Below are 15,386 nucleotides of genomic sequence, written 5' to 3'. Positions count from 1 at the left end.
ATAGCGAGCGCGCTAGTGCGCGGGGGGTGGAGGGGGACCAGGTGTTACCTTTTCCAGCGTGAGGTGGGGCATGGGGTGAGACTCTTTTTTAATTAAGTGTGTGTCGTGGAGCGATATACGCGTCCATGTAAAACTATTAATATATACTTACTGGGTAGGCGCGTTCATATAAAACTATAAATACAAAGCAAGACGCGTTTATATAAAACTATAAATATGCACATACCAGCTTTGACGCGTTCATATAAAACTATAAATACATATTTGTTGGATAAGCACGTTTGTATAAATCGATAAATGCATGATTACTAGCTAGACGTGTTCATATAAAATTATAAATTATACGCATTTGTTGGATAAACGCGTCCATATAAAACTATAAATACATGCTCATACGACCTACACGGAGCCACAGACGCCTGCACCAGGTATACCTAGCATAGGTATGCACTTCTATACGCCCCGAATTGTTCCGGCACGGGGCTGGGGTCACCGCGCTTGAATGGACCGCGTAGCTCCCATCATCCTCACGCGCGCCTCCGCTCCATTTCAGTAGTAACATTCACCTCCTCCCTCGGCTCCCCGTCGCTCTCGCCTCTCCTCCGCGCTCCCATCCCTTTCCAACGTCCCATCTCCATCCACCCCAAGATCTCCTTTAACCCCTCCGGGTGCGCGTCCACTGATCACTCACTCACCGCCGGTCGAGCTAGCTTTGCTCGCTCCCGCGGCCGCTGTTGAACATGGATTCCTCCGGCCCCGGCCCGTCATCCTCCGTCGTCGGCGGCGGCAGCGCGCCAGACGTTGCGCCGAAGCCGCCTGCGCAGCTGAGCAGGTACGAGGCGCAGAAGCGCAGGGACTGGAACACGTTCCTGCAGTACCTGCGGAACCACAAGCCGCCGCTGACGCTGGCGCGGTGCAGCGGCGCGCACGTGATCGAGTTCCTCAGGTACCTGGACCAGTTTGGCAAGACCAAGGTGCACGCCGTCGGCTGCGCCTTCTACGGCCAGCCCAGCCCGCCGGGGCCGTGCCCGTGCCCACTGCGCCAGGCGTGGGGGTCCCTCGACGCGCTCATCGGCCGCCTGCGCGCGGCCTACGAGGAGAGCGGCGGCGCGCCGGAGTCGAACCCCTTCGCCGCGCGGGCCGTCCGGATCTACCTGCGCGAGGTGCGCGACTCGCACGCCAAGGCGCGCGGGATCCCGCACGAAAAGAAGAAACGGAAGCGCGCGCCGCAGGCCGCTGAGGCATCTGGTTCATCGGCCGGCGCCGGAGCAGTCTTTGACAGGGACGTCGAGGGTAGCGCCGGCGATGGTGCTCTTGCTGCGTCCGCCGCGCAGGCTGGAGCTGGAGACGGTGGCAGCACTGCACCGAACATCCCTTGAGTATAGTAGACTTGCAAACCTTGTCTATCAGTTCGTTTACCGTGTCCGGCATAGGCATAACAAGATTTGAGCTTTCCATTTGGTATGCTTTGTTGCTTATATTACCTCTAAATTTTCTGTCCCATTTTCAGATTAATTAGATTATTAATAAGTACTATTACAGGGCGTTGTAGTAGTAGTGTTCTAGGGGAAGTGAATCAATTGGCACAGCTGATTGTTCATCATCCCATACATACCCTGGTAATTTAAGAAAATGAGATTTGTGGTCATATTAGTTACTTCTTATGCTACCTCTCAGCTTGATCGAGTTACTCCGTTCATTTCTCTTATTAGAGCTGTTTAATTTTTGCTAACACATGCATGTAGCAATACTGTGAGTGATCGGTGCACTCACTCATACATCCATTGCAAACTACTCCCTCCGTTCCAAATTACTCGTCATGGTTTTAGTTCCACGACGAGTAATTTGAAACGGAGGGAGTAGCAATCAATTCTTGCACATAATAATATTTCTAGTACCGTTGGAAGCGTTTCTTGCTTAATTTGCAGAAGAACTGCTTGATGAATGGTTTATTTCTAGTTTCTCCTAGCTATACTGGAGTAGATCCCTAGGAAGAATGGAGAATGTGCAAAGGAAAAGAGAGGGGTACAGCGCGCAGAAGCTAGGCCAGCCTGCATTGATGGCAGTACGCGATCACTCACTGGCACACATGCGCGGAACAGTTCCCGGACGGCCTTCTTCCCCAACCGGCCAATCTCTTGCTCTGACATACCCCCCTCCTCCATTTGACCATTCCCTACATGCCACGGGCCGCACAGCTGCAGCAACCTTTCTCAGACAGAGACCAGAGAGAGAGCGTGTGTGTGAGAGAGAGAGAGAGATAGATGAACAGTTCTTGCGGTTTCTAATGGCGAGAGAGAGATGCATGAACAGTTCTTGCGGTTTGAGGGGGGGAGGGAGGGGGAGAGAGAGAGAGATTTAGGGCTAGGCATGCACGCGCGAGGGGTTTGTCCGGAGAGGCCTTAAATAGAAAGGAGCGGGGAAGGGGGAGGCGATAGCTGCGCTGGTCCCCGGCCGGAGGATTGGATGGGACTGTAGGATACGGAGGCACGCACGGCAGGCGCTGATCGAGTCCCTCCCTCTCTCTGACCACACGTGCACTGCTCTTCAGCCTTCACTGCCGTCGTCCTCTCTCTTATCCCTCCTTGATTTGGGCTGACCTTCATCTCTCACACAGGCGCGCGCACGCGTGCACCTGCCGAGTCTGCATGCATGGCCACTGCCCCATGCCAGTCGGCTTGATACCCATGCTGCTGCGCTCAGATCAACCCTCCATATGCACTCTCTCTCTCTCCCTCTCTCTCACACACACACACACATCCGCTTCGTTTTCTACTTTAATTGCATTTGTTGATGCAAAACCATGGCCAACGCACGCAGAGCAGGCAAGTAATTAAGCACCATTAGCGATCCACACTGTTTTCCCTGCAGACAAAGGATTCTTTCCTGTTAGATCTATCCAAATAACTGTAGCTGCTTTCAGAGGAAGAAGATGAACAGTATCTACCCTTAGGCCTTAGCAATGTAACTAGCAATTTGGCATTAGCCTTTCAAGCTCCCTTTCGCAGCAAAGGGGGCGGTGGGCCACGCGACGGCGATGCTTTGCTCTCATGTCCACACTGACCACAGTATACTTGGCCTGTGACTGTGAGCAAAGAGCAAAGCCATGCAATGAATCCCTTCCTTTGTCCTTTGCACGCACAGGGCCCCTCCCTTCCTCCCTCACCCAACCAACGGGGGCCGTACGTCTCTCTCCCTCTCTCTCGTCTCCCTCGCCGCGCCACTGTAGCGCGGCTGTTCATGCATGCCTTGCCGGCCGCCTCCTCCCATGGCCACAGACCCAGTCTTCTTTTCTTTTCTTTTCCTTTTTCTCTCGCGCTGCCGCCACCGTGAGCGATGGTCGTGCTCTCCTCCTCCTTGAATTAATTCTTTCCTGATAGATGGATCACATGCGGCCTGTGCTCGTTCGGGAGCTTTCAGCCCTCGGAAAAATGTCAGGTCTTGTCTGGAATTATTGTGCGCGTATATATATAGGTCACTGCCTTACCTTGCCCGTATATATGGGGCAGACAAGGGCTTAACTACTGGTGCTCTTATTGGAATCCTAATTAATTTCCTGCAATCAGCTGTGCGCCTTACCTGCTGTGTTGTGCCTGTCCATCTACAGTAGTATGTATGTACACGCAAAATCACTCTACCTGCTGCGCATCAATAGCTGTGTGCATCGCCTGATGTAGAGGAGGGGGGAAACCCTCCTAAAAATAAATAGGTGATGCACGTTAAATGGGGGGGCAATCCTTGTCCAATTACTGCCGTACTTATAATTTATAGTAATCTAAATTAAAGCTGGCGTGTTGAGTGTGTTCAACCCATTATAATCATGGAATGCGATGTCTGACTAATTAACCATTTTCTTTGATACGGAGGAATTTTCTTTCCAGTGACAGGCATCTTGGATTCTCCATCAATGATGATTGTGTTATGATTTTGATACCTTTGGTTAGGCAACAGAAAAGTCTTTGAACTGTCAAAAGCCACCATATATCCACATATCCATCATATCACCCCTGTTTAAAACTGTTAACTGGATCTCAGTTTGCTATCTAAAACATTGAGCAACATAAGTTAGTCTGAATTTGTCACTGTATTTGCTGTCATATCCATAGGTTGCTCACACTAGTCAGAACTACTGTTGCTTCTTTTCACTGGCTAATTAAATTATCCATATGGACAAACTGTTGGATGCTCTGTTACATGCAATACAATGCATGGACCACATATACTACTTGTTATATAATATATACGCCAGGTAACTGCAGTGCTTGGTGTCGTATGCATCAATATGCAATTTGGTATCTTCTTCTCTTCACTCTTCAGATCTTTCCTGTGTAGTGTAGTCTGATTGTTAATCTGCTGGTGTGTAACTATCTTGTGTGAACGTAGATGCTTTTGTTGCACACGAAATCAAGAATAAAATATAGTATATATACTGATGTGCCCAATCGAGCAGAAAAGCACAAGCATTTTTCCTGTTCCTAAAGCTGAGGCAACCAAACTGACCCTACACCTATCATGATGCTCCTCAACCTATCAATTTAGTAGTATGGTTTTGTGGTTGCCAGGCAAGTAGAATTTTGAGTTGGTTATAGCCTTTTCTGTTAAACTATAATCCATTTGTTGTTGGCATATGCATGCGGTTGGCGGAATATCTTTCCCATATCTGTCCTAAGTATATATAGGTGGTAGATCTTCCTTCTTGTTTTAATGCTTGATTGGTCACCACCCAAATCATAGTTCATACTACATCTCACTTACTATTTGTCACATGAACATAGGTTTACTCAATTCGTTCTCCTCTATTGTGTTGTTTTTATTCATAGCCATGACAGTGTGTAAGCCGTCTCAGAAATAGCTTAGCACCTGCTTGGCTTGCATATGCGTGCCAAGTATTATAAGATCACAAGCAAAACCAAGGTTATTTTATGTATCTGTTTGCGTCGCCCCTAATGAATAAGCATGCCATTTTATATGTCTTCAAAGATTCGAATAGGGGATGCATAAGAGCATCGATCAGGATGTTCTTAATTTTCCACAAACTTTTTTTCATTTCAATTTTTCTGTATTACTTTGATCACTATGTACAAAGGATTTAAATAATTAATCATAAGGATCAATATGTACATTGCCGTTGGCCATACATATTGCACCTGAAAACATTGTAAAAAATATCCAATCTCTCAGCCCAACTCCAAATTCCACATGGTTGATTTAATGAAAAACCAAAACAACCTCCTTTAATAATTTAATCTCAAATTAAGAACACGTGTACATTATGTTTATTTAAGCATGTATTGTATCGCCTATGTTTTTTCTCATTAATATGCATGCTAGCTTACAATAATCCATCTTTTTTCAAAAAGCTTACAATAGATTTGGTTCTCATGTTGTTCAAATTGCTTGGATTGATTAAATTATCTTTGCTTGTGAAATAAAAACTAAGATCAAATAAGAACCACCACGGATCACCCACTAGGGTATAAATGATTTGAGGATTTATTCATGATCTTCGTCCGTTATTTGTGTGTCTTAAGGCAGTGCACTTGTGTGTGGTGTGTGCAAGTGTTCGTGTGTGCGTGGAGTAGGGTCATAACCTGCAAATGGATCTTTAAGCACAATTATAGCATCATCTAGTTCTGATTTATCTGAATGTATTGTTCCAAAAAAATGCATCATCTACCAACTATATTATTATTAAAGTAGTAAAAAAGGGACGGCTAGGATTAATAAGAAATAAAAGAAGTACGATTCGGATCAATTCGGACCCTATTTCTTAGAAAAGAGTTTTCACTTAAATATTTGTCACTGGTGCAAAATAAATAATCGTCACTTGGTGGCTACTCGGCTCTTTCTTTTCCTCTCCATTTATCTTTCATCCTCCACACACTTTAATATTTGGAAAAATACCACTCCCATTATTATTTTCTAGCATAGCACACTATTTGATTTTAGCTACCATGGTGTATTCACTCTAAAAGCATAAATAACATGGTGCATGTGCCACATGTGCCCCAAGAGAACATACATGCCGGTGTACATGTGATGTGCATACCCACTGAAGAAAAAAACTGAGGGTGGCTTTATGTGTGTTATACTACCACTAGTGGCTGGGGTGCGCGGAGGAGTTGTGCGATCTAATCTTGTCTACACACAGTACGGATCCTTGATGGCAGCCATGTAAATAACTATAAATTGATTTGGTGTTAAACGCCAAAATCAAGCTATTTGGTTTGGGCAAGATAAGATAGCAACACCATATTGCAGATGAGTATAGTGGAGAAAGATAAATGAGGAGTCACAAACAGTGCAGCAAGAAGATATGTACGATGTTGAAAAATCTACATGGGCCGTACAAATTAATGGTCAATTACTCCCAGTAAAATGTTGGAGACTATGACAGGTGATAATCATGTTTCTAATCCATCTATCGTAAATGAAAAACGATACCAAATATTAACATGGGATTATTGTAAATATAGAAGACATGTCGTTCTACCATTTACATAAATCATTAACTGAGGAGACAACCTATACAGGAACAAACCGATGATGAATGGAATCAGTACCAGATGACAAGTAGTGGTCAAGAAGATAAAAAGAAAAGCAGGGTGAAAAGTAATGGCTGAAGTTTTGGCAGAAACATGGTTGGTTTGTAGCAACATTACAAATAATGATGAAAATCCTTTAGCATCATCAACACCATCAATTCTCAAGCAAGAACTCTGCCTCAAGTAATTATAGTAACCGTCCTGTCTTAGAAACAATTTTCCGCAACAACACATGCATATAACAGATTAAAAAATGATAGAGGAGATGCAATGAAATGTAAGACATATGAATTCCTTCATAGGAATGTGTGGTTACTTTTGTGAAGAGGATAAGATCCAGAGCACAGCCAACACGAAATATGATACGATCTCTCTCCTGGTGCCCTTGGACCCACCTTCGGTTGTAGAAGCAAGATATATGATATTAAACAATTTTACAAACACTTCGTCTCCATGGAGTGATCACCTGTAAATTCAATGAATACTACTCCCTCCGTCCCATAATATAAGAACGTTTTTCAAGCTATGTTAACTTGAAAAACGTTCTTATATTATGGGACGGAGGGAGTATCTAGCATATACTTTGAAAAGAAGAGGTCTTATTCATCATTTCAAACCTGCATATTAGTTTAGCAAGCAAAGACAAACAAAATATTTTATTTTCTTGCATGCATAATTGCCAAAGAAACAAAATGACTATCTAGCATATACTAAAAACCCTCTCTAGAGGAATAAATACAATGACATAAGTTGCAATTATGTCCTTCGTTCACACAGGGCAGCAAGACTTTTTTAAATACAAATTTCAAGCTTTCGTTTACCAATCTTTGGGTGTGTGTTTGTGGATGGATGGTTGGTGGGAGGATGAAGGGAGAACACAAAAACGTTGAAGAATCTGATCAGGAAGTACCATCAAAAGGTTTCATGCACCTTCAATCTCACAACAACTATAGTAGGGAAGTATGTCCAAAAGCTTAGGAACACAAGATATGTATCAGTTGAGGTAAATGTTGCATAATTGGGAAGAGCAATACCAGGGAGACAACATTGGCGCGCGGCCTTGTACATCGCCAAGCCGCCGCAACACCGTCTAGATCCTAGTCTCCCTCAAGCGACGTTGACTGGCTCATCAGAAAAGAAAACAAATAAGAACAAGGTTGTGGACGAGGTCGCCTTACCTGTGAAGTCATTGTTGTTGCTTTCCTATGATCTAGCCACTGAAAAGAAGAATGGGGAGAAGCGAGAGGCAGCTGTCCCTTGTGCTCGGCGTCTGCTAGGGCGCCGCCGCAACTGTCATCTCCCACATCAATTTGCCCTTGCCGATAGGGTTTCGTGCCCTTCACATCTCAGTATCTCAAAGGTCGATGGCGTCACTGTCGGCCACCGAGGCACCATAAGGTCGATGGTTGTCGGCCGCCTCCATGGATCCAGATTGAGAGGAGAAAGGGGTAGGAGACAAGGCAACAGAGAGGGGGTGGGATGGGGAGAGGAGGAGGCGGCATGCTTGGGTCGAGGGGAGGCGTATTGACGAAGGCGTGGCATGGAAGACTCGGTGTGGAGTTCCTTCATAGGGAAGGTAACGAGACGAAGACATTTTTCCTCTTGTTTGTTTTTCTTTTTTCCTACCTTTAATGTGTTTTCCCTCGGCGCAGTAAATCGATGTGGCATAGTTCAACGAGCGCGCCTTGTTTGACTCTTACTGGGTTTAATTGGAGAAAGAAGTAAGTGATTACCACTGCTACAGTTTCTTTCTTTGTTAGCTTTTAAATAAATTTATGCTAGACTTTTTTATTTCTTTAAGATACCGAATACAAAATAGATGCACAAAAGTATGGATGCCAGCACTACACGCATATACTGACACAATGCCTACTGAAGACCGAAATTGTGAAGTTTAAAGATTGATAACGTCACTACATGCTCCTCATCATCAATGAGAGCGTCGTTTTTTACAAATAATTTTTTGTATTTTTGGTTCTTTATATTGTTTTAGTTCTTATTTTTTGCACCTTTTCCTCCCGAGGAAACTGCCAAAAAGGAAACACACGTCATTATAAAATACAATATATTTATTAAAAATGTAATAGACCCCATTTAGGAAAAAAACTTTCATGGTTAAAAACACATTGCACTCGGTCAAAAAATGCATACACTCCATAAAGAATGCAACACATTGTGCAATACACTCTTCAAACATGTAGTGCATAGTACACAGTTTTGAAATGCAATATGCTTGTCCAAACAAAAATATTGAACTCAATAAAAATTGAAGTACACAAGATCCCACTGAATCAAGAATGAAGTACACACAATCCAAATATGTCATACACTCTGTCAAAGAGTAGAATATACATGAGATCCAACGTTGGTTGAATGGTTAGTGGCCATGATGAAAAGCGGTGGCGAGATTGGTCTCCTACACATAGTTCTATGCCATGGAAAAACTTCCTACCGGCACAACCATTACCAACCACCCTTGTGCTATCGATGAGACTAGGGTCACGGTCCAAGATCTCTAGCGCATGGAGAAGCCTTTAGCCCTTATAAGATCTCAGAGAGAAACAACCAGAGAGAGCATCGAAGGCTCGAGATCAACAAATTTCAAATGTAATGCACTTCGTCAAAGAGTAGAATATACAAGAGAAGGTCATGACACCCTTTACTTCCAAAAGTTCAACAACTAAAATTTTATTGATCATTCCAAAGTTTTTAGTCATTCAATTGCACTATCCTCATTCTTCCAAAAGGTTCTACGACAAAGCTTTTATTTAGCATAAACCACATGCTCCACTATATATTAGTCTTTAATAATTAATTAGCACTCATAAGCAATTTTTTAGAATAACTCACTCAGTGGGACACAAGGAAGATTGAAGTTTTAGAAAATGCTTAGCTTCTTACCTACTCGCCTCAAGGATAATGTCAACAATAATAAATAAACATGATCACATATCTTAATAGTTTATATACTCATGGATGTTTCTCCAACATACTATGTTTACTTTAAAGATTAGGTTAGCCCAAGGAAATAAAAGTAAAAGATATGCCCTTCATAGAGGGAAGGAGAGATTGTCTTGCGATTTTCCTTTTGTTTGGGTGCTCAAACACTTAGTGAATTGATACCATATTTTCCATTTCCTCTTATGATGGTAGCCATTTGCGTTATTATTGTGGTGTTTTTTTGTTGGAAATATGCCCTAGAGGCAATAATAAAGTGGTTATTATTATATTTCCTTATTCATGATAAAGGTTTATTATTCATGCTAGAATTTTATTGACCAGAAACTTAAATACATGTGTGGATACATAAAAAAAATACAGTGTCCCTAGTGAGCCTCTACTAGACTAGCTCGCTGATCAAAAGATGGTTAAGGTTTCCTAACCATAGACATGTGTTGTCACTTGATAATGGGATCACATCATTAGGAGAATGATGTGTTGGACAAGACCCATCTGTTAGCATAGCATATGATCGTTCAGTTTATTGCTACTGCTTTCTTAATGTCAAATACATATTCCTTCGACAATGAGATCATGCAACTCCCGGATACCGGAGGAATACCTTGTGTGCTATAAAATGTCACAACATAACTGGGTGATCATAAAGATGCTCTACAGGTATCTCCGAAGGTGTCTGTTGAGTTGGCACGGATCGAGATTGGAATTTGTCCCTCCGTGTGACGGAGAGGTATCTCTGGGCCCTCTTGGTAATACAGCATCACAAGAAGCTTGCAAGCAAAGTGACTAAGGAGTTACTTACGAGATGATGTATTACGGAACGAGTAAAGAGACTTGCCGATAACAAGATTGAACTAGGTATGGAGATACCGACGATCAAATCTCAGGCAAGTAACATACCGACAGACGAAGGGAACCACGTATGTTGTCATAAAGGTTCGAGCGATAAAGATCTTCGTAGAATATGTAGAAACCAATATGGGCATCCAGGTCCCGCTATTGGTTATTGACTAGAGAAGCGTCTCGGTCATGTCTACATCATTCTCGAACCCATAGGGTCTGCACGCTTAACGTTCGTTGATGATATAGTTTATATGAGTTATGTGAAATAGTGACCGAATGTTGTGAGTCCCGGATGAGATCACGGACATGACGAGGAGCTCCGGAATGGTCCGGAGGTAGAGATTGATATATAGGACGATACTATTTGGTCTCCGAAAAGATTTCAGAATGCATCGGGTATTTATCGGATCACCAGAAGGGGTTCCGGGAAGGCCACGGGGAGTTATTGGGTTTATTGGCCAATGAGGGAAGCACACCAGCCCATAAGGGGCTGGTGCGCCCCACCTCTAGGCCGCCGGTCCTTAGGGAAGGAAAGGGAGGAGGGCTAGCCCCTCGTGCCTTCCCCTCCACATGAGAGAAAGGAAAGGGGGGCGCCTCCCCTCCTGCTTTCTCCCCAACGACAAGAAAGGAAGGGGCGTGGCCAGGGCAGGAGCCCAGGGCGGCCGCCGGCCCTCTTGGGGGCGCCCTAGGCTGCCTCCCCTCCTCCCTCCCCCCCCCCCCCCACCTATATATATGAGAGGAGGGAGAGGGGCAACACACACCATGATCCCCAAGCCGTGTGCGGCTCCCCTCTCCCTCTAGTTCTAGTTCCTCCTCCGTCCACGTCCGTTGTGCTTGGCGAAGCCCTGCGGATAGTTTCACCACCACCGTCACCACGCCGTCGTGCTGTTGGAAATATGCCCTAGAGGCAATAATAAATGGTTATTATTATATTTCTTTGTTCATGATAATAGTCTATTATTCATGCTATAATTGTATTGTCCGGAAATCGTAATACATGTGTGAATACATAGACCACAACGTGTCCTTAGTAAGCCTCTAGTTGACTAGCTCGTTGATCAACAGATAGTCATGGTTTCCTGACTATGGACATTGGATGTCATTGATAACGGGATCACATCATTAGGAGAATGATGTGATGGACAAGACCCAATCCTAAGCATAGCATAAAAGATCGTGTAGTTTCGTTTGCTAGAGCTTTTCCAATGTCAAGTATCTTTTCCTTAGACCATGAGATCGTGCAACTCCCGGATATCGTAGGAGTGCTTTGGGTGTGCCAAACGTCACAACGTAACTGGGTGACTATAAAGGTGCACTACGGGTATCTCCGAAAGTGTGTGTTGGGTTGGCACGGATCGAGACTGGGATTTGTCACTCCGTGTGACGGAGAGGTATCTCTGGGCCCACTCGGTAATGCATCATCATAATGAGCTCAATGTGACTAAGGCGTTAGTCACGGGATCATGCATTGCGGTACGAGTAAAGAGACTTGCCGGTAACGAGATTGAACAAGGTATTGGGATACCGACGATCGAATCTCGGGCAAGTAACATGCCGTTTGACAAAGGGAATTGCATACGGATTGATTGAATCCTCGACACCGTGGTTCATCCGATGAGATCATCGTGGAACATGTGGGAGCCAACATGGGTATCCAGATCCCGCTGTTGGTTATTGACCGGAGAGGCGTCTCGGTCATGTCTGCATGTCTCCCGAACCCGTAGGGTCTACACACTTAAGGTTCGGTGACGCTAGGGTTGTAGAGATATATGTATGCGGAAACCCGAAAGTTGTTCGGAGTCCCGGATGAGATCCCAGACGTCACGAGAGGTTCCGGAATGGTCCGGAGGTGAAGAATTATATATAGGAAGTCAAGTTTCGGCCACCGGGAAAGTTTTGGGGGTTACCGGTATTGTACCGGGACCACCGGAAGGGTCCCGGGGGTCCACCGGGTGGGGCCACCTGTCCCGGAGGGCCCCGTGGGCTGAAAGTGGAAGGGAACCAGCCCTTAGTGGGCTGGGGCGCCCCCCTTGGGCCTCCCCCCATGCGCCTAGGGTTGGGAACCCTAGGGGGGAGTTCCCCCTTGCCTTGGGGGGCAAGGCAACCCCTTCCCCCCCTTGTGCCCCCCCCCCATGAGATCTCATCTCTAGGGCCGGCGCCCCCCCCAGGGGGCCTATATAAAGGGGGGAGGTAGGGCAGCAACACACAGCCTTGGGCGCCTCCCTCCTCCCCTGCAACACCTCTCTCTCTCTCGCAGAAGCTTAGCGAAGCCCTGCCGAGACCCGCTACATCCACCACCACGCCATCGTGCTGCTGGATCTCCATCAACCTCTCCTTCCCCCTTGCTGGATCAAGAAGGAGGAGACGTCGCTGCACCGTACGTGTGTTGAACGCGGAGGTGCCGTCCATTCGGCACTCGGTCATCGGTGATTTGGATCACGGCGAGTACGACTCCGTCATCCACGTTCATTGGAACGCTTCCGCTCGCGATCTACAAGGGTATGTAGATGCACTCCTTTCCCTCGTTGCTAGTAGACTCCATAGATGCATCTTGGTGAGCGTAGGAAAATTTTAAAATTATGCTACGATTCCCAACAGTGGCATCATGAGCCAGGCCTATGCGTAGTTACTATGCACGAGTAGAACACAAAGCAGTTGTGGGCGTTGAGTTTGCCAATTCTTCTTGCCGCTACTAGTCGTTTCTTGTTTCGGCGGCATTGTAGGATGAAGCGGCCCGGACCGACCTTACACGTATGCTTACGTGAGACAGGTTCCACCGACTGACATGCACAAGTTGCATAAGGTGGCTAGCGGGTGTCTGTCTCTCCTACTTTAGTCGGAACGGATTCGATGAAAAGGGTCCTTATGAAGGGTAAATAGAAATTGGCAAATCACGTTGTGGTCATACGTAGGTAAGAAAACATTCTTGCTAGAAACCTACAAACCACGTAAAACTTGCAACAACAATTAGAGGACGTCTAACTTGTTTTTGCAGCAAGTGCTATGTGATGTGATATGGCCAGAAGATGTGATGAATGATATATGTGATGTATGAGATTGATCATATTCTTGTAATAGGAATCACGACTTGCATGTCGATGAGTATGACAACCGGCAGGAGCCATAGGAGTTGTCTTTATTATTTTGTATGACCTGCGTGTCATTGAATAACGCCATGTAAATTACTTTACTTTGTTGCTAAATGCGTTAGCCATAGAAGTAGAAGTAATCGTTGGCGTGACGACTTTATGAAGACACAATGATGGAGATCATGATGATGGAGATCATGGTGTCATGCCGGTGACGAAGATGATCATGGTGCCCCGAAGATGGAGATCAAAGGAGCATGATGATATTGGCCATATCATGTCACTATTTGATTGCATGTGATGTTTATCATGTTTTTGCATCTTATTTGCTTAGAACGACGGTAGTAAGTAAGATGATCCCTTATAATAATTTCAAGAAAGTGTTCACCCTAACTGTGCACCATTGTGAAGGTTCGTTGTTTCGAAGCACCACGTGATGATCGGGTGTGATAGATTCTAACGTTCGAATACAACGGGTGTTGACGAGCCTAGCATGTACAGACATGGCCTCGGAACACACGCAATACACTTAGGTTGACTTGACGAGCCTAGCATGTACAGACATGGCCTCGGAACACGGAGGACCGAAAGGTCGAGCATGAGTCGTATAGAAGATACGATCAACATGGAGATGTTCACCGATCTTGACTAGTCCGTCTCACGTGATGATCGGACACGGCCTAGTTGAATTCGGATCATGTTTCACTTAGATGACTAGAGGGATGTCTATCTGAGTGGGAGTTCATTAAAAATTTGATTAGATGAACTTAATTATCATGAACTTAGTCTAAAATCTTTACACTATGTATTGTAGATCAAATGGCCAACGTTGTCCTCAATTTCAACGCGTTCCTAGAGAAAACCAAGCTGAAAGATGATGGCAGCAACTATACGGACTGGGTCCGGAACTTGAGGCTCATCCTCATAGTAGCCAAGAAAGATTATGTCTTAGAAGCACCGCTAGGTGATGCACCAATCCCACAGAACCAAGACGTTATGAACGCTTGGCAATCACGTGCTGATGATTACTCCCTCGTTCAGTGCGGCATGTTTACAGCTTAGAACCGGGTCTCCAAAAGCGTTTTGAGAAACATGGAGCATACGAGATGTTCGAGGAGCTGAAATTGGTTTTCCAAGCTCATGCCCGGGTCGAGAGATATGATGTCTCCGACAAGTTCTTCAGCTGTAAAATGGAGGAGAATAGTTCTGTTAGTGAGCACATACTCAGAATGTCTGGGTTGCATAACCACTTGTCTCAGCTGGGAGTCAATCTCCCGGATGACGCGGTCATTGACAGAATCCTCCAGTCGCTTCCACCAAGCTACAAGAGCTTTGTGATGAACTTCAATATGCAGGGGATGGAAAAGACCATTCCTGAGGTATATTCAATGCTGAAATCAGCTGAGGTAGAGATCAGAAAAGAACATCAAGTGTTGATGGTGAATAAAACCACTAAGTTCAAGAAGGGCAAGGGTAAGAAGAACTTCAAGAAGGACGGCAAGGGAGTTGCCGCGCCCGGTAAACCAGTTACCGGGAAGAAGTCAAAAAATGGACCCAAGCCCGAGACTGAGTGCTTTTATTGCAAGGGAAGTGGTCACTGGAAGCGGAACTGCCCCAAATACTTAGCGGACAAGAAGAAGGCCGGCAACACCAAAGGTATATGTGATATACATGTAATTGATGTGTACCTTACCAGTACTCGTAGTAGCTCCTGGGTATTTGATACCGGTGCGGTTGCTCATATTTGTAACTCAAAACAGGAACTACGGAATAAACGGAGACTGGCGAAGGACGAGGTGACGATGCGCGTCGGGAATGGTTCCAAGGTCGATGTGATCGCCGTCGGCACGCTACCTCTGCATCTACCCACGGGATTAGTTTTAAACCTCAATAATTGTTATTTAGTGCCAGCTTTGAGCATGAACATTGTATCTGGATCTCGTTTAATTCG

The 15,386-nt window shown here is 45.2% G+C and overlaps 1 protein-coding gene across 1 annotated transcript; it reads left to right on the top strand.

Annotated features, from left to right (window-relative positions):
• Window positions 1-411: 411 nt before the first annotated feature.
• Window positions 412-1,657, top strand: LOC109783115 (protein G1-like7). The gene has a single exon (XM_020341717.4). The coding sequence runs from the start codon at window positions 741-743 to the stop codon at window positions 1,377-1,379; it is 639 nt and encodes a 212-aa protein (XP_020197306.1). The 5' UTR covers window positions 412-740; the 3' UTR covers window positions 1,380-1,657.
• Window positions 1,658-15,386: the final 13,729 nt, after the last annotated feature.

This window comes from Aegilops tauschii, chromosome 3, assembly GCF_002575655.3.
Source record: "Aegilops tauschii subsp. strangulata cultivar AL8/78 chromosome 3, Aet v6.0, whole genome shotgun sequence".
Classification (NCBI taxonomy): Eukaryota; Viridiplantae; Streptophyta; class Magnoliopsida; order Poales; family Poaceae; genus Aegilops; species Aegilops tauschii.
The sequence above is the reverse complement of the archived record's forward strand: the minus strand, read 5'-3'. Positions and strand labels throughout refer to the sequence as shown.